General features: G+C 39.6%; 1 protein-coding gene across 1 annotated transcript in view; it reads left to right on the top strand.

The window, feature by feature from the left end:
- Positions 1 to 16,667, top strand: part of LOC130552312 (collagen alpha-1(XXIV) chain) — a 21,287-nt gene extending 4,620 nt beyond the window's left edge. Inside the window, exons 3-9 of the mRNA XM_057330529.1 lie at positions 4,905 to 4,958; positions 5,939 to 5,992; positions 11,202 to 11,255; positions 11,532 to 11,585; positions 14,855 to 14,899; positions 16,286 to 16,339; positions 16,611 to 16,667. Of these exons, the coding sequence (XP_057186512.1) occupies positions 4,905 to 4,958; positions 5,939 to 5,992; positions 11,202 to 11,255; positions 11,532 to 11,585; positions 14,855 to 14,899; positions 16,286 to 16,339; positions 16,611 to 16,667 (372 nt within the window). The remainder of the gene's footprint in view (positions 1 to 4,904; positions 4,959 to 5,938; positions 5,993 to 11,201; positions 11,256 to 11,531; positions 11,586 to 14,854; positions 14,900 to 16,285; positions 16,340 to 16,610) is intronic.
- The last annotated feature ends 3,041 nt before the right edge of the window (positions 16,668 to 19,708 follow it).

Below are 19,708 nucleotides of genomic sequence, written 5' to 3'. Positions count from 1 at the left end.
GTGTGCGTGTGTTCCCGTGTGAGTGTGTGCCCGTGTGAGTGTGTGCCAGTGTGCGTGTGTTCCCGTGTGAGTGTGTGCCCGTGTGAGTGTGTGCCAGTGTGCGTGTGTTCCCGTGTGAGTGTGTGCCCGTGTGAGTGTGTGCCAGTGTGCGTGTGTTCCCGTGTGAGTGTGTGCCCGTGTGAGTGTGTGCCAGTGTGCGTGTGTTCCCGTGTGAGTGTGTGCCCGTGTGAGTGTGTGCCAGTGTGCGTGTGTTCCCGTGTGAGTGTGTGCCCGTGTGAGTGTGTGCCAGTGTGCGTGTGTTCCCGTGTGAGTGTGTGCCCGTGTGAGTGTGTGCCAGTGTGCGTGTGTTCCCGTGTGAGTGTGTGCCCGTGTGAGTGTGTGCCAGTGTGCGTGTGTTCCCGTGTGAGTGTGTGCCCGTGTGAGTGTGTGCCAGTGTGCGTGTGTTCCCGTGTGAGTGTGTGCCCGTGTGAGTGTGTGCCAGTGTGCGTGTGTTCCCGTGTGAGTGTGTGCCCGTGTGAGTGTGTGCCAGTGTGCGTGTGTTCCCGTGTGAGTGTGTGCCCGTGTGAGTGTGTGCCAGTGTGCGTGTGTTCCCGTGTGAGTGTGTGCCCGTGTGAGTGTGTGCCAGTGTGCGTGTGTTCCCGTGTGAGTGTGTGCCCGTGTGAGTGTGTGCCAGTGTGCGTGTGTTCCCGTGTGAGTGTGTGCCCGTGTGAGTGTGTGCCAGTGTGCGTGTGTTCCCGTGTGAGTGTGTGCCCGTGTGAGTGTGTGCCAGTGTGCGTGTGTTCCCGTGTGAGTGTGTGCCCGTGTGAGTGTGTGCCAGTGTGCGTGTGTTCCCGTGTGAGTGTGTGCCCGTGTGAGTGTGTGCCAGTGTGCGTGTGTTCCCGTGTGAGTGTGTGCCCGTGTGAGTGTGTGCCAGTGTGCGTGTGTGCCCGTGTGAGTGTGTGCCAGTGTGCGTGTGTGCCCGTGTGAGTGTGTGCCAGTGTGCGTGTGCCCGTGCCTACCTGTGCCCGCAGGATTGTGCCCGTGTGCGCGTGCTTATGTGTGTTGTAGCAGTTATAGGTCAGCTGGCCACTGTGAGTCTCACATCATCCAGCACATTATAAGCAGAGAGAGAACCCGAGCAAAACTTCATAAAAAAAAGTTTTATTCCCATGGTTTGTGTGAGGACAGAAGTGTTGGCATCTGTGTGTTTGTGTGGAGAGATGAGACGTGACTCTCTAGATGTTTTTGTTGGACATCATGCTCAGTTTTTCATTTTTCTGGCTTTACTTGCCAATGCTGAACATTGGAGATACATCTGAAAGCGTCTGAAGTTCACATTCATCATGTCTTTAAGATGTACATCAGTGAATCTCATGAATAGCTTCATTTATAGTTTTTGTTTTTAGTTTCAGACACATCAGTCGATTCGTTTAAATCTGCTAAATGACATTTATACGTTGTCCTGTTGTTTATCCAGAGTAGGCATGGGCCAAATACCGGTTTCAAGGTATACCGAGGTTTGAAAGAGTCAAGGTTTCAAAACCACTAAAGTTTCTGTGATACCGTTTCTAAGGTATGAGCTGTGTTTACACAAAAGTACATAATTAAGTCATGTAATGCAATGTTTGATGTTTAGGCCTAATATATGGGCTACGACAAAAATACATTTTTTGAAAGAGTATGATCATTTTAAGGCTTTATTTTTACTTGACATGTATGTTCTATGAATGTTGGTTAAAAATAAAATGTATTTGTGTCCAGTTGAAAAGTTGTTGTTTGTTTGCTAAAGGTTATCATACCGCCAAAATCGCATATCGGACCATGCCTAATCCAGAGAGTGTGCACATGTTCTTTACCGTGGTAAAGCATTTAACCTCAGCTTGATCCGCATCATGAGTCATGTTTGCATGAATCTCTGTTAGATGAATGAATACTGCTGGACCTGAAACATTCGATCTTGTGCTCGCTTGACCTTTATTCCAGATGTTCACGGATACACACTTCTGTCAATAAGCACACAAACACATCAGGAGTGCATTACTGAGACCACGGGTGTTTTCAAAACCTACAAGACTTTTGTTTATGTGTGGAGTGACTTTATCCTGCTCACTATTACATCATCGTCATCGTTCAGTTGAAATGATCATGAGATGAGAAGGCCATGTCAAACCTGAATTACTTTCTTTCGTATGCAGAACACAAAAGAAAATATTTTGAAAACCGTTGGTCCTCATCGACTTGCATTGTTTTTGCATCCATACAATAGAAGTCAATGGGGACCAACGGTTTTTGGTTACCGACATTTTTCAAAATATCTTCTTCTGTGTTCTGCAGAAGAAAGAAAAATGATAACAGGGTGAGTAAACGATGACAGAATTTTAATTTTGAAGGTAAACTATTACTTTAATTCTCTTCGAAACACGGATGATTGATACAAGAAAGTCAGATGTATGTCAGAGTTGTTTTTCCAGGACACATTATGATTTGTAGAGACACAGAACAGTCGTGATATGATGATGAACAGGTTGGGTTGGTGACATTATCCGGATGTTTGCACGTGCGCAGATTCTGAGACGCAATGAATTTAGAAGAAAAGCAAACTTTCTATATCTGTTTCGTCTTTAGTTCAGTTTTCAGCATCTGCCTCATTTTTAAATACAGTATGTCACTGTGTGCAAATGAGATGATGTATTAATATTGTTTCTGTTTTGAGATTTGTTTACGTAAATACGTCTGTGTGGATTCACATTGGAAGAATTGCATCATTTCATTTATTGAACGAACAAAACTTTGAAGTCAAACATCAGACGGACACATTTCTGGGCCATCACGTGCCATCTCTTACAAAATCAATGATGGTTCTATTATAGTAAAAGGGTCGTGATCGTGATTTTTTGGTGTACAGTTGTTTAATCATGTGTTTTTAGTTTCATTTGTATCAAAGCCAGTCTTGTAGTCTTTAATAAATGAGGTGCATATTATAACACACCAGATGCGATGTGGCATGATGCAACGTGACAAATAGCAATAGAACCCATTATAATTGGAAAACTTCTCCACACTGCACTCTTATATAAAGGTGCTTAAAAGCGATGCCACAGAAGAACCCTTTTGGGTTCCACAACCCTTCAGTCAAAGGTTCTTTAAAGAACCACCGTTCTTACCTTTTTATAATCTGAAGAACCTTTCTTCACCACAAAGAACCGGTTACACTTTACAATAAGGCGCTATCTGTTAACAATTAGTTAATGGATTAGCTAACATGATCTAACAATAAACAATACTAAAGGTCTTTGCACATACATTCCGAAATTTTCGTATGCGTTTTTTCGTATTTGGCGCTTGTTTGTACGGTGTCTCAGAATTGTCAAAACGCCTCTCAAAATGCTTGCTACGGATGCGAAAGACGCAGAAAATCGTACCCGGTCCGAATTTGTTTATGACGGACGAAAATATCGGAGGCAGTGTGTAACTGTGATTGACACAACGTGAGGTCGTATTTATTTTTTAACGTGCGGAAATGTCGGACACATATTTCGGACTCAATGTGCAATGGCCTTAATACAGTGTTTGTTAATCTTAGTTAATTTTAATTTCAGCTGTTACTAAAACATTTTTAAAATTTAAACGTTGTGTCTGTTAACATTAGTAATGCACTATGAATTTTCATGAATAACTGTATTGACGTTGACTAACATTAACAAGGATTAATAAATGCTGAAAAACTAAATTGTTTATTGTAAGCTAATGCATTTACTACTGTTTTTTTAAAGAATATATTTATTGATTTACTACTTTTAAACGCAACAACGTATCAAATAAACAAAGTAAATAGATAGATAAAAATAAATACATCTAGGGCTGCCCGATCATTTATCGCGATACCACTAAATCCTATTTACGCACGAGAGCGCCCTCTGGCTTTCGGATGCAGCAGAATTTTCCCGTACGTCACTCAAAAGCTGTGCATAAATCACGTGATATTTATTGTCGGTTTATCGTGACAGCCCTAATACATACTGTACAAAATAAAAAATGATTGAAAATAGAATGAAAAAATGATAATAATCGTCTCACCACTTAATTAGATCAGTAAAGCAATAGACAATTTTTAATGCAACAATCTCTGTATTACAAAGTTATATCTCCCTAAACAAACCCTCTAGAGAAGATAGAAGAGCATTTACTACTGTTAATGAACAGCACTTTATTGTAAAGTGTTACCAAAGAACCTTTTGTAAAACAGAAAGGTTCTTCAAGGTTCTTTATGGCACCATTTAAACCAAAAAGGTTCATCTATGGCATCGTGAAGCACCTTTGTGTTTAAGAGTGTGGAAGAGCCTCTTGTGTAGACTGCGTGTTACAGTCTTTAACTAAAAACTTTGTTTTTTTCTTTAACTAAACTTTATAATGAAAGTTAGCAGTGATCTGACCGTGTGTCCTTTCTCAAAGAGAAAAATAAATATCAAGTTCATCAAAGGTTTTTCTTTTCTTTTAGCAATGTCTTGCTGTTTGATCAAAATCGTATCCCCTAAAATAGAAAAATCACAGATGTGATCTCTTCAATGTCTTAATTTATTTCTCTTAGACATCAATGAGATTAAATTGAGAGCAAATGGAAGCTCAGATGTTTCTCCTAGCTGAGAAAGAGAGAAATCTCGCAAAACAACAACAACAAAATGATTTCTGTTGATAAGTCTGGTTTATAATTCACAATACAGTGTAATGTGTCCCGGTCAGTGTATCTCTATATACAGTACAGTATTGTATCCCATCATGCCTTTCAGCAGCTGTCTAACTGCTCAGTCTCATGAGATCACATCTTTATAATATCTGTGTGTTTTGGTAATGGGTTCGATTGCGTTCTGCTTTTCTGTGATGTCACATTTTCACCAATGTCTCCCTCTGTCTCATTCTCTCCGCAGGGTCTTCCTGGTCCCCCAGGTTTGCCCGGACCTTCTGGAAAGAGAGGACCACGGGTACGACAAAACACTTCATCATTTCACAGGCCAGAAAACTCTCAAGCATCATCAATGAAACACACGTGTATAAAAGACGTAACGTCAGACGGGTTTCTGCTCATTGAAACACATCACAAATGCTGTTTTCACGTTTACACGCTGAAAAGTTTTTCCTTTGCATTTTCTTTAAAGTTTCACGTACACATGACAAACGGTCCGCATTCACACGGATCCAGGAAAACGGATAAACCCGCTGTAGTATTCACTCCAGGCCAGTGGATGGCGATGTTGTGTGAAGAAACAGGACGTACCTTGACACATACACATGCACAGTTATAAGCCAAAAGTGCTTTTTAATACCGTTGGTCGGCGTATATGTGTGTTTAAAGTCTGGCGAATGTAAATAGTGTGTCTCCGCTGGTCTTACTGGTGCACTAAATCCACATTTTGCTGGAGAAACGTTAATACATAGTCCAGCAGCGAGAGCTCACAGTACGGGAAGCCGCCATATTGTTTCGCCTATACTCGCACGACTGAGCGCGTAATACGCATGTGCGTGACGTCATCGTTTCCAGAAAGTTTCGTCTTGCAGTAGTTTACATGGAAACGAAAACGGCGGCGTTTTCTAAACGTTGCACTTTGAGACCCGTTTTCATAAGTTTGCGTTTTCAGTCCCCTAAAACGCAGTTTTCGTCTGAAGGACCGGCTAAAACGCATAAAAAGTTTTCCGTTTAAAACGGGGTCGTATAAACGGCCTCGGAGATGTAAAAGCCCTAAATATTACTTTACATCGACGCCATATTTTGCACGAAACTTTGCCAAATTACATGCAAATATTAATGCAGAAGCAATGCAGACGATTTCTGAAGGATGTATTCATGCAAGAAGAGGATCTTGTGCGGTTAGACATGAATATGTTCAACACTTTCAACTGCATAACCTGTACCTCCAAATCTTAAACTATAATTGTTTTCTCTCTTCTCACTCTTCGTCTCCAGGGCCCTCCTGGTCCTCATGGGAACCCGGGTCTGCCTGGTTTACCCGGCCCCAAGGTGAGTTCATGGTTTCCAGCTTTTCAGATGTTTTAGTGTGAGGTGTAGTTGTGTTCCATCACACAGACGACAGATAGATTCGGCTTCGGCCGTTCACTAGACGCTCATTCAGAATGTTTCTTCCTGTCCAAACTCGCCAACTTTCGAAGCTTACGTGTAAACATTTGTCATGCTGTGTCCGTTGGTAGTTTTTGTAGACAGATCGGACTGACGTTCGAGCTACTGAAAGGTTACCGGAAAGTAAACGTGTGCTTCAGCATTAAAGTCTATAAGTGTGTGTGTGTTCATGTTTGTATATCCCGGTGGGGACCTAAACCTGAATACACACCAACACATGGGGACTCGTGTCACTGTGGGGACCAAAATTGAGGTCCTCATGGGCACAAAAGCTTATAAATTGTACAGAACAATATTTTTTACAAATCTAAAAATGCAAAAAGTGTTCTATGATCTTTAGGTTTAGGGATAGGGTTAGGGATAGGGGATAGAATATACAGTTTGTACAGTATAAAAACATTACGCCTATGGACTGTCCCCACGGAGATGTGTGTGTGTGTGTGTGCGTGTGCGTGTGTGTTGATCTGGATGGATACAGGTGTGTTTCTGTAAGGTAATGGAACAAAGACATTCAGTTTTTCCAGCAATGGAAAAAAACATTCAAACAAACCCTGTCTTACTCTTGTGTGTGCGTGTGAAGCCCGTGGGCCTGATTTTCTATGATTAACAACATGATTATAGTGTTTAGAGAGTCAGTATAGAATGCAGCGGGTAATGAAGGACATCCCTCTCTCTCTCTCTCTCTCTCCATATGTTCGGGGGTGGTTGTTTCTCCACCAACGCTACAGAAAAGCATGTTAGGTTATACAATCAGTCCTGTGTTGATCATAACAAAGTTCAAATCATGAATTAAGATTTCCAGAGTGAGAACAGACCTCTAGAAACCCACCCAAACGTCAACTCCTCTGTATAGTTTCCTTCTTTCTGTACGATCTTTCTTTTTGACTTATGAACATCTGTCATTACATCCCAGTCTTTCCAAACAAATGATGCGCGGTACAATCCCCACAACCGAACTTTGAGCAGGACATCTGAACAGTAAAAAAGTCATTCTCTATATAAGCGGTAGTGAGTGTGTAAGATGTAAAGTCACTGTTGAGAGACTGATGGTGGAATTCAATGATGTGTGTGTTTTATTTCAGGTGAAAGTGAATCCATGTGTGTAACAGCCCTGCGCTCATGTTCTCACTGCTCGTTCACACACACACACACACACACACACACACACACACACACACGCACACACACGCACGCACGCACGCACGCACGCACGCACACACACACACACACACACGTTTGCGCAGCTATCTTTATGAGGACATACATTGACACAATGCAATCTGTAGCCCGTCACCCTAACCATCAGAACTACATGCCTGACCCTAACCCTGACCCTAAACCTGATTATAACCTTAACCCTAAAACCAAGTCTTCACCCTCAAACAGCCCTTTAAAGAGGTCTCTGGAAGTGAGGACCGGCCAAAATGTCCTCACTTTACTCTCCTTGTCCTCACACCGCTGGTCTACAACTCAAACCGGTCCTCACAAATATAGATGTACAAGTACGCACGCACGCGCGCACACACTCACAAAAGTGCATATTAAAAGAAGACTTAAACATTCATATTAACACACTTATACAGTATGAGTTCCTGTACAACATGTGCATACATAAGGTGCAATATCAACACCTGCAAAGTAAACGTAATTTAGTCATTTTTGTACATATGAGATGTGTGTGTTGTATGATTTGTGTCGTTGTAGGATCACCCGTATACAGTGTGTCTATTACAGTTTCTTTACAATCGCTCGGACACTTTTCTCCACACTTTGGTGACTTCTGCAACAGTAGTGTGCGTGAGCTAAACTGTGGATCATTTATCTTTGGCACAACATGCATTCATTGACCACTTCTTTTAAATGCCATGAAATCTTTTCTCATTTAGACACAACAATTGCCAAAACTCTGTGGACTAATTTGCACACGTTTACATACTCAGAATGAGCAGACAGCGTCTGGGTTCTGGAGGATTTGGTGTTGCTTTAGTGGTTTACATTGATGGGAGGGTTTCCACAATCACGCGAGGGGAAGTGTTAGTGCTGTAAACTGATTTCTCTGCTTCTTTAAATGATGAGAGGAAATCTTTCCTGCGCAGACGTTCAGCTTTCAGCATTCAGAAGGTCATGAGACCTGTGAACTACATTTAAACATCTGCTAGACGCTTTTATGCAAAGCTACTGCGGTTCCGATCCTGGGAGTCAAACGCATCATCGGGGCATTGTGTGCCGGACACAGGAGGTCTCATTCGTGTTTTATGATCTTATTAATAGAGCTATAAAAATAAAAAGGATATCATTTGGTCTTGAGAGAATGTAATGGGTGCATATCGTGAAATCTGACTTGTAATTTAATGTCAGAGACACACTGAATAATTTTGATTTCATTTGCTGTTGACAAGAAAAGATGACGAGTAGTATTTGATCCTATTCTTGGAAAATGGAGAAAGAATAATTGTTCTCATGTACGTGTCGAGGTCAGATCTGTTTTTCTCATCAAGCTTCAGGAGAAAGTTGCTCATCTTCATATGTTTGACTGGAGTGGGTGACGGGGTCATCATCTGTGTTCACACTTCCCTGTGTCTCCGAACACCAGCACAGCCCACACATTACTCAGAAACCTCTTCTGAGACGCATCTGTGTCATCTCTTTCACTTCTTCAAGGAACAGTTCACGTTGTCATTACTTATTAATACTTACTGTATTTACTTATTGATTACTTTGGACAAGTATTGTGTTTAGATAAATGCACATTTGCAGCTGTCTGTGTGAATTAATAACACAGTGTAAGAAATTGTTGTTTCGCCCGACCTTTTTAAAGTTCTTGTACAATTCTGTGGTGCTAATTATTGTGGGAATATTTATTTTTGTGTAGCCTTAATGTTTTAGTGTATATTTCGCTCAAGTAAATGTTTAGCTTATATCGTTAGTTAAGATGTATCGGTTTATTACAAATAAACAAAAACTAGGGCTGGGCGATATATCGTGCGATTCTAATGCTTGACGAGTGTTGCTTTTTCAAATGCACGTTATAAACTATGGAATGATTTTGCGGACTAAATTAAAAAGGTATTGCAAACTGCATTTGCAAAGGCGTTTTCTATTTGTTCGTGTCAAAGTTGTGACATAATTCAAATGCATTTGCATTTACGTGAACGTACAGTGTCTGCCAAATTTCAAAAGGAAAAGCAAAGTCTATTTGCAAATGAATTACCTCTGTCTTACGAGTTATGACCCTGCCATGTTTAAATCGCAATAGCAATTCCCCATATGCCATTTCACTTCCTCTGGCATCGCGTATTAAGCCTGCCAAAACTCAAATGAAAATGAAAATCCCTTTGCATTTGCGTTTCCCCTGACTTGTACAGAAACCTGTCAATCAATGGTGGGGGTGGGCTTATTCAATGGGCGTGTTTGTGAATCGCGATATATATCATTCAGCCCTAACAAAAACTGTACAAATTTCCAACAAAATTCCAATAGAAATGTCCGTAGCACAGGGAAGGTGCGAGGAAATGATTATGGGTGACTACGTCTGGAACTTGGTTCGTGAGGACAGAATTAGTCATAACAGACAAAAATCATCAAATGTGAACTTCTGAAGTATTTGGACGACTCATTTTTAGTTTTTTACTGTGATGTTAAACTGTTGTTTTGAGCTCAGTGTTATGCCAGTACCTTGTCATTTCTGAGTACGAGTAATAATACCGAAATGTATAAATGTGTGAAAATATTTTTTCGTTTTTTTTTTTGAGTACCGTCAAAGTGCGTTTAGGGAAGTTGTGCAACTCGGCGGCCATCTTTGCAACACCCCTCTGGACAGTTATTACGTAATTTAAACAAGACGTGAATGGGAATACTGATATTTCTACAATCGCTGGCTAAAATCCTAATTAAACAACATATTTAAAAATGCCATTTAAAAATGATGTAAACCGTACCATAAAGTTTGTTTCCTATGATCAAACTGCGCTTAAAAACATTATTTTTCATGCTGCTTTAGAGACCACGCATGCGCGAAGCTTCTCTAGGGCAGCCATATTGAGCGTTGCGGTCCTCCCCATTCATTTCAATGGCAGCGACGCATCTTGATAATATTCATATTTTTGGTACCGTCGATGGTAAAAAAAAATACTAATGTGATTTTGGTATTCAGCATGTTAAAGGGATAGTTCATCTAAAAATGAAAAGTCTGTCATCGTTTACTCACCCTCGGGTTGTTTCAAACCTGTATAAATGTCTTTGTTTCAATGAACACAGAGAAAGATATTTGGACGAATGTTAGCAATTTCTTGGACATCATCCACTACCATAGTAGGAAACAAAACATTGTGTTTTTTTGTTCTGTTGAACACATAATGAGATATTTTGAAGAATTTAGGAAAACAAAGAGTTCTCGGGCTCCTTTGACTACCAGTTAATTCTTCCTACTATGGTAGTGGATGATGTCCCGGAACTGAAAATGACTAACATTCTTCCAAATATCTTTCTTTGTGTTCATCCGAACAAAGTAATTTTTACAGGTATGAAATGACATGAGCGTGAGTAAATGATGACAGAATTTTCCTTTTTGGATGAAGTATCCCTTTAAACTTCATAAAGAAACAGTAAAAATTAAAGCAAAACACAAGTTTCCAAAAAACAGACTTGTGTATAGATCGACTGGTTCTCGCCATGAATATAACCTAAGATGCTGGAATGAAGAAAACAAACAAACAAACAATCTATAAAGAGACACAAGTTGGTTGAATGAATGAATGATCAGATAAAATAAACTGATGGGTTCTGTTTATGAATATTGACTTCAACTGCAAGTGTTTCTGAACTGTAGTGTGTGTTTGAATGGACGTGTGAAAACATCTGAGACATCTCCAGCAATCCCGGCCGTTCACACTTGTCTGTTTTTGTCAGAAGCAGCATTTATCAGTCAACAGGAGAGATGAAACAGAATCTATCATGAACTTGACATTTCATCTGAAACGTTTGGCTTCTGCGTGAGGTTTTCCTGCCCACTGGCTATTAAACTCAGCTCGTGTCATGGAATATATGACGTTAAAGTGAATGTGATATTTGACGTGACTTGTTTCTTTTACAGGGAGCAAAAGGAGATCCAGGACTGTCGCCGGGCCAGGCTCCTGCAGGAGATCAGGTCCGTCATGCACAAATAACACAACATCTCATGTTCTCCTCTCATCCTTCTCTTCTCCTTTCATGTCCTGTTCTCAGATGAATGGGCAGAATTGTAGAAAGTTAGGACATTTTTCTTTAGAAATGTTGAATATATATTTTGTGGATCTCAGCTTTCTTCCTCGCGGTTGTTGTATAAGTTTGTAGTGACGGTCATGAGTAAATTTTTTTCGTTCATCCAGTCTTGACCCTCAGGTGACGGAGGTCAACGTCACGTTTCTTCTGTTTTCTGTTTCAGGGTGAAAGAGGACGTCCAGGTCCACAGGGTGCTAAGGGTGAACAAGGTGTGAAGGTACGTTGAGGCCGTCTCCCCTGTAAAGCTGTGTGATTGTCCCGTCACGGCGGTTCGCTGGCGTCCTCTCAGCAGAGTCTGAATTGGGTTATGGATCTGTATAAAGACTCTGTGTGTCACACTTCCTGTTACAACCTGAGAAGAGGTCAAAGGTCACGATCGGAGGAAAGGTCCTGTGAGGGGTGTCGCCGATGTTGCATCCTGAAAAGAGTTCGACGGTGTAACTCAAACACGGTTTAGAGATGAACGGCAGGCTTCCTCTGAGGCAATTGAGTAATGCCCACTGCAAAAAATACATTCTTAACTAGTCTAGTTCTTGTGATTTGGATGTTTTTGGATGAGAGTATATTTTGTTGAGGAGCAGCAGTGCAGAGGTGCATTTAGGACACAGTTCATCCTGCTTTATATGTTTCTGCTTTCTTTAGGATTTTTCTCGTTTCTCAATTTTAAAGGGATAGTTCACCCCAAAATGGTCCTTATTCCCCAAAAATGACAATGGTCAAGTGAATTGGGACTACTCCTTTAAGAGACTACATCTATATGTTAAGATAAATACTAGTTGTACTGCGATCTCATCTAATAAATCAAACATAATAAAGGCGTTGAGTGTTAAAGTTGAAGTTAAAGGCATAATTTTAGGTGAACAGATACTTTCTGCAATTCTTGTCAGGATTGTTTTCCTCAAATTTGTACATTTTACTAAGTGAAGTGTGTCTTGTTTCAAAAAGGCATTTTTGCAGTTTTAGTGTCCTTCTCTCTCCTGTTTTCACTATAAACATGCACATTTGTTTTTGTATTCAAGAGACCGTCTGAACATCTTATTCATGCCTGCTTCTAAGAAAATTGTGTTTTAAGGATTTTTTCATTTTTAAGGATTCATTTAATCTATTTTTGTTTGCAAGAAAACGTTAAATGTGGTGCGTGACTTGTGGCGTAGGAGAATGTCTTGAGGTTATGTTTTGATGAAAACAAGGAGGGATAGCCGGGGGAAATAATCGGTGTGTTTTATGTTATGGTTTAATGGGGAATGGCTGAAAACTCATTCAGTCATGCCCGAGGATTGATGACCGGGGCTTGTTGTGGGTCAGTGTTTGGTTCAGAGCGGCCCGGTGAAATTGGATTTCTGCTTGGCACCGTACCAAGAGACCAGTTAAGAGTGTTTTTGTGTGAAAGTGAGTTTGCGTTGGAAATTGATCCTGTTTGGACAGCACTGTTGTTTTATTGGAGTCGGATGCATTGAGCTGGTTTTAGAAACGTAAGGTGTCAAATAAACCTGGAAAGGGATAAAACTACAACTGTTGCTTTTGTCACGATCCAGTCTGTGTTTGCCCCGCGCATTGTGGACTTTTATGTTACTTCCTGTCCTGTCATATTTTGTAGTTCTGTTTTCTATTGGTTCTTTGTTTCATGTCTAAATGAAACACAAGGGTTTTATAGACAGGATAACAAGCAGACAAGAAACACCTGGGTAGACAATCACAAAGAACCAATAGAAAACAGAACTACAAAGAACTACAAAATATGACAGGACAGGAAGTAACATAGAAGTCCACAATACACGGGGTAAACACAGACTGGATCATGACAGCTTGAGTTGGTGAATTGTGGTCTGAGATTGAGGACCAGGGACCAGATTCACGAAACTGTTCTTAAGACAAAATAACAATAAGATGTAAAAGTGAGATTCTCAAACATTTCTTAAAATGTTCTCAAATATTTTCTTAAGAACTTAATCTTAATTTTTGTCGTAAGAATAAAATTATATGATTACACTCGCTTGCTCGTGTGGTAACTGTATACGTTTATCTATACAATAAACTTTATGTGTGTAACAAGCACATCGCATTCTCATACAGCCTATATTAGCATGTGATGTGTTAAACGGCATTTACCATCGCATGTTAGCTAATATGTTAGCAAGCGTTAAAAAAATACTTATTATAATACTTTTTGTGTGTTACTACGGCATAATACTTGTGACCCTCTCCGTTTTGAGTCACTTTGTCCAAAAATAATGTAAAAAGCACACCGTGTTTAATAAAGAAAGCTAAGGTAAGGGAGCTAGACCTTGTCATTATTATATCAATATAAATATTCCTTAATGGCAAGTAAACGTCAAAATGACGATTCTGCCTCAATAAAATACACGTCACATGTGGCGCAACCAAATACATGTATTAAACATCTGCTTTTGAGATTTAAGACAACCGTGAGGCTGTCTTCATTTTTAGATTTATTTACGACAGCTTTTGATGCGAGAATCTGGATTCTTCTTAATTTTTTTTAAGAACTGTCTTAAGAAGTTTTTTTTTCTGGAATATGTAACATTACTAACTTTTTTCTTAAATAAGAATTTAAGAAAAAACATGGCAGTGTTTTGTGAATCCGGCCGCAGATCTTTTCAGCAACATCAGCTTACTAGCCCCATTCTCAGCATTCAGATTGTTTTGTGATGTATCGCTGAGTGGATCTTATCCACCGGTTTTGAATTAGACGGTGAAAACCGTGTGTTCTGTTTTAGATAAAGCCAGATTGCATTTTTTCTAAAACAAAGCTGTTTGGCTCTTGGTTCACGTTGACTTGAGATAATCCTGAGTGCAGTGCACTTCAAATGTTGCTTTTATAGGTCAATTAGTGTTGAGCGTGTGCACTGTGCACTTTACAGACCTCAAGCAGAAGGCCCAGATCAGGTCAGGCATAAATCACTGTGACCTCTGACCTCTCAGACCTGGAATTTTCCAAACCACGAAGTTGCAGCGCACAGAATTTCTCTCCTCTCAGTCCAACGCACAGCGCCACCCGCTGGCAAACAGGCATCAGTACCGACCCCAAACCAAACCTCATATCTAAACATTACATTCAGACTGCTGACAGATTTGCAGAAGTGAAGCAAGTGCACAATTAAATACAAACTTCACGGATTTCAGGTGAAAATGTTTGGAGGCGAGCTGTTGGTCGTACCCTCCCTGTCTCACTGTCGTGACTTGTCTTTCTTTCATGAGGTCTGGCTGGAGCTGTCAGACAGTGAAAACTTTAAAGGCTTCTGAAAGGTCTGAGGAAATTCCTAAACGCTGTTCGTCGGCGTCGCCACTTGAACTTTAGGCAACAAAATCCACAAACTGTGGAAAAGAGAACTGCGCGACTACACATCTAGTCTCTCTCTCTCTCTCTCTCTCTCTCTCTCTCTGTGCGCTTCTTCTCTCTCTACATATTGTTGGTTATATAATATGTCTATAGTCATAGTGCTTTTCTTTTGTTTTCACCTGCAGGGACCCAAAGGCTATCCAGGACCAGCGGGTCTGCCCGGAGAACAGGTGAACTTGTGTGTTGTGAAGTTTGTTTGACAGTGCCGCTGCTAAAACATGACTTTCTTACTTAGTATTTTTGTCTTGAAAACTCTAAAAAAAACTCTTGAATCAAGATGCGTTTTCTTGACGAGCAAAAAGACCTAAGAAAATAAGTCTTGTTTTTCGACAAAAAAATACGAAATTTCAGTGAATATTTGCTTAAAACAAGCAAAATATAAATTAATTTGAATTAAAGTTTACATTTTTCTTATTAACTAAGTTCAATATTATTTTTCTCACCCCATTGGTAGAATTTTTTTAGCTTGTTTTATGCACAAATTCACTGAAATTTCATAATTTTGTCCTTAGCAAAGGACAGTTTGCTCATCAAGAAAATGCATCTTGATTCAAGAATTTTTAGGCATTTGTACTGGAAAACAAGACAAAAATACTAAGTAAGAAAGTCATTTTTTGGAGTGTAAAACTTTGGCTCGTAACTTCCAGGCAGTAAAACGTGAACAAGCTATATTTAGACAGTGAGATTTGTGCCAGTGGCAACAACCCAGAATCCCCTGGCGAACACATATCAATGCACAAAAACTCCTTAGCAACTGTAAAGCAACACCCTGGCAACCGTCCTCAACTTCCTACTGAAACGGGTTTACATGCACAACAGTTTGATAACAAAAAGTCAGAGAAAATGTTCAAACATCAAAATGTTTTTACGAAGTTCAAGAGCAATCTTTATGTGATGTTTTTACACGGCATTGCTAGTTGATAGAATAAAAGCTGATGACGACGATTTGTCGTGAAAGATTCAGTTCCTATTACGTGCAAATGAGAAATCATTTAAAAATCTATAGTTTTGATTTTATAACATTATTTGTGACGTTTGAAAGAAAAATAATGGATGTGTTTATGTAGTTAAGCTGACGAATATCATCAAGCACTTTTTTTGTAAGATTTCTAAATTAAAATTTCATTCGGCCAGTTTCTTTTTTTCATATAGAGCGTGTCTTCTCATACAAACTCATTTCGCTTGTTTGTTCAGGATTCAGTTTCTCTCTCTCTTTCTCTCGATGTTTGACATGGCACTAAACTGCATGAGTTGTACCTTTGTACCTCCTCAATAATCGTCGCCGGATGGTTCTGCAACTCAATACGATGAAAATTGCGTTCAGTCACAAAGCGTAGTCTTTATCTCCAGTCACCTGATGCAAAGACGATCCTCGCTGGAGTCCAGCTCGCCCCGCGTCCAGAAACGGCCGTCTGGACTTCAGCCAGGGTCACCCGACACACCCATCCGCCCCGTGGATCTTAGAGAGAGATGCCACAGAGAACAATAGCGTCTCTATTCACCCGCTGGCTGATCTTCTCATCATTCATTCACGTTTCTCTTTCTCTTGTTTTCAGGGTGTGCCAGGACTGCCGGGCGTAGCTGGGGCGGCAGGTTACCCTGGCAGGCAGGTGCAGTGACCGATATCCACTAAAACAACAACAGAAAAATACACCACATAGAATTAAATGTGTTCTTTTTTACCAGGGACAATTGATCCTATAATTCACCAGAAATCATACTTGCTCAATAACTGATTTTCCTATCTTATCAAACAAAAAAGTTTGAAGAACGTTCTGAAAATAAGGCTTCACTTTCTTTTGGAAAACAATGAACAGGATTTCTTTGGGTTGTGTGAAATAAACCCTGCTTTCATATGTTTGTAATGTTTTTCTCACGCAGGGTTTGGCAGGACCTGAGGGAAACCCGGGACCTAAAGGTGTTAATGTACGTACATAATCGTCTCTTGTTTTTCTGTTGAAATGCTGTGACAGCGCAGTCTTCATATCTCGAGCAGATCAGACAGACGTCCGCGTATCTGAGATCTGAGACTCATCCTGTAAGACATGATTTATAAGGACTGGAAGTAGTAAGATAACTCCTTGATAGTAAGATTAGTGAGAAACACTTGGAATATTTCTTAATAAACCCAGAATAATACAAATGACCAGTTCAAATGGGTTCACTTATTTTCTTTTACACTGCAAAACATGACATTCTTACTAAGTGTCTTTGTCTTGTGTTGTAGTACAAATATCTAAAGATTCTTAAATCAAAATACAATTACTTGACAAGAAATGTGACCTAAGATATTTGGTCGTGTTTTATGAAAAATCATATAAGATTTAAGTAAGTTTATGGTAAAAACAAGCAAAAACATCTGTCCATGGGGTAAGAATAATAAACTAATAAATTAGATACTTGAGAAAAAGGTCAAACTAAATTCAAGTTTCTTTTTCTCACCCCCTGGACAAGATTTTTTGCTTGTTTTTACCATAAACTTACTTAATTCTGACACTCTTTTTCATAAAACAAGACTAAATATCTTGGGTTACTTTTCTTTAATTACTTAATTTTGTTAATTTTATTTTATTAATTGATTTTATTTTTATTAATTGATTTTATTTTATTTTTAATTAATTGTATATTGATTTAAGAAGTTTTAGATATTTTCACTAAAAACAAGATAAAAATGCTTAGTAAGAATATCATTTTATGCAGTGTAGTTGTTTGAGACCGTTTTTAACTAAAAGCGTTAACGTTTTTCTGCGTTTTGTCTGTTCGTTTACACGACAACGGCGTTTTGGGGGACTGAAAACGCAAACTTCTGAAAACGGGACTTAAAGTGCACGTTCTTGAAAGCGACAGCGTTATCATCTCCGAGTAAACTCTGAAGGCATATTTTCGGCTAACGATGACGTCATACGCATGTGTATTATGTGTTCAGTCTGTGGGCATGCGCGAGTATTTAAAAACAAAAATGGCGGCCTCCATGTTGTGTGTTTGTGCTGCGTGGCATACTGTACTTATTAACATTTCGATTTACTGAGACATAGTATTCACATACATCAGACTATAAACACACACACGCTGACAAAGGGTATTAAAAGTGCCACTGGCCCGGCATGCGGAATACAGCATTTTGATTCGTTTTTGCAGATCCATGTAAACGCAGATCGTTTTGACAACAGTGTCGTGTGTACGTGAAAGGTTTTTAAAAGACGCAAAGGAGAAACTTTTCCGTTTTCTACGCTATCGTTGTTGTGTAAACTTTCTCTCAGGCCCTGTCCACACGAACACGAACCGCAGCTTTGTCTATATGAGGTTTGGCCGTTCATCCACATGCAAACGCAGTTTCAGGTCACTGAAACCGAACATTTTTGAAAGCTCCTGCCGGGTGAACATTTTCAGAAACTCCCGTTGTAGCGTTGTCGTGGAGCCAGCGAACCAGAGTTTTTAGCCCACCGGAACCAGTAGTCATCGTTTTTTCAGGCTTCTGATCGGCCAACATGGTTTTACAGTAAGAGTTATAGCTGCACCCGTTGGTTTGATGTGTTTTTGCGTTTTCATGTGGACGGAGATTGTTTTGATAACGAAGGAAGAGATACTCTGTTTATAAAAATATACGTGTGGACTAGGCCTTAAACTAGTTGAACTTTGGATGTGCTGTGTAAATGATGTGATGAATGAGACATGGCAACGTGTTTTACTTTACATTACTGTAACTCATGAAAATAAGTAGTTACAACTTTGCTTATAGCAAAGTTCAAAGTTATAGCAACTCCGCACCAGTCAAGATTTAAAATAACAGGATGAAAAATGACATGTGCTGCTAATTTGAATATAATTAAATACATGCCGTTTCTGAGAAACACTGTTTTCTTTTCGCTGTTTTTTCTTCCGTTTACACTAGGGATGCACGATAAGTTATCAGCCATATCGGAATCGGCCGATAAATGGTCATTTTTAATGTTATCAGTATCGGCTGATAATAAAATTTATGCCGATATTTTATAGCCAATAAATCATAAATCATTTCCTCTGGTTGAAGCACTTCAGCTGCACGCTGCTCACAGTTAAAATCCAGAACAGTACTGATGTGATCATTCACTTACTGCGGTTGGCAAAACATTGTTGATGTATGTACAGTGTGTAGATATGAAAGTGTAAGTTATAGGAACAAAAGAATGCTTTCTGATGTCTGAATGCTTTCTATCTGGAGACCTGTTAGACATGTGGCTATAAAAACCTTTTTCTGGGTTGCTGTGGAAGAACATCTATCATTTGTTTATTAAATAAAAAACAGACCAGAAAAGTTTGCAGGTTAAAGAATGGTTAACTAGTGTAAAGTAGGCTTAGTACATGATTTTCAGGGGAAAAAAGAGAACTAATGGCTACCTTGTTTTCTGCAGTGAATGTTTTCAAATAAAAGCAGTTGTCCACTTTTTGCCTTTTGTTTCCCTCTCAGGGAATTTTAAATGATTATTTAGATGCTGTATATCGGTTATCGGCTTCCGATGTTAAAGAATGATCGGTTATTTACATATCAGTGCATCCTTAATTTACACAACTGGATGATACTTTTCAACACACAGAACAGACATCAAGCAATTATCCACAAAATTGTTTGGGTGTTGGTTTTAATTTTCAGCAGCGATTCAGAGATCACTTACTTCACCTTTAAGACGGAAACACATTTTTTTTATAGTGTACAGTACACTATACAGTATAGGAGGAGATGAAGCTTATAACAGGAATGAATAACTCAGAAAAGACATTTCACGTACTGCTTCAGATTCATGAGAGCTTTAAGTGTCTGGAATAAAGCCAGTGTCTAGGAATGTACAAATACGAGAGAGAGAGAGAGAGACTTCTTTCATCATTGACTACATTGGATGTCACTTAACAAGACAGAAGAATGTGACGCTTGAGGCTCCGCCCCCTACGACAAATAAAAGCATCTCTCTCTCTCCCTCTCTCTCTCTCTCTCTCTCTCTCCC

This window comes from Triplophysa rosa, linkage group LG3 (assembly GCF_024868665.1).
Source record: "Triplophysa rosa linkage group LG3, Trosa_1v2, whole genome shotgun sequence".
NCBI lineage: Eukaryota > Metazoa > Chordata > Actinopteri > Cypriniformes > Nemacheilidae > Triplophysa > Triplophysa rosa.
This window is presented reverse-complemented; position numbering and strand designations above follow the sequence as displayed.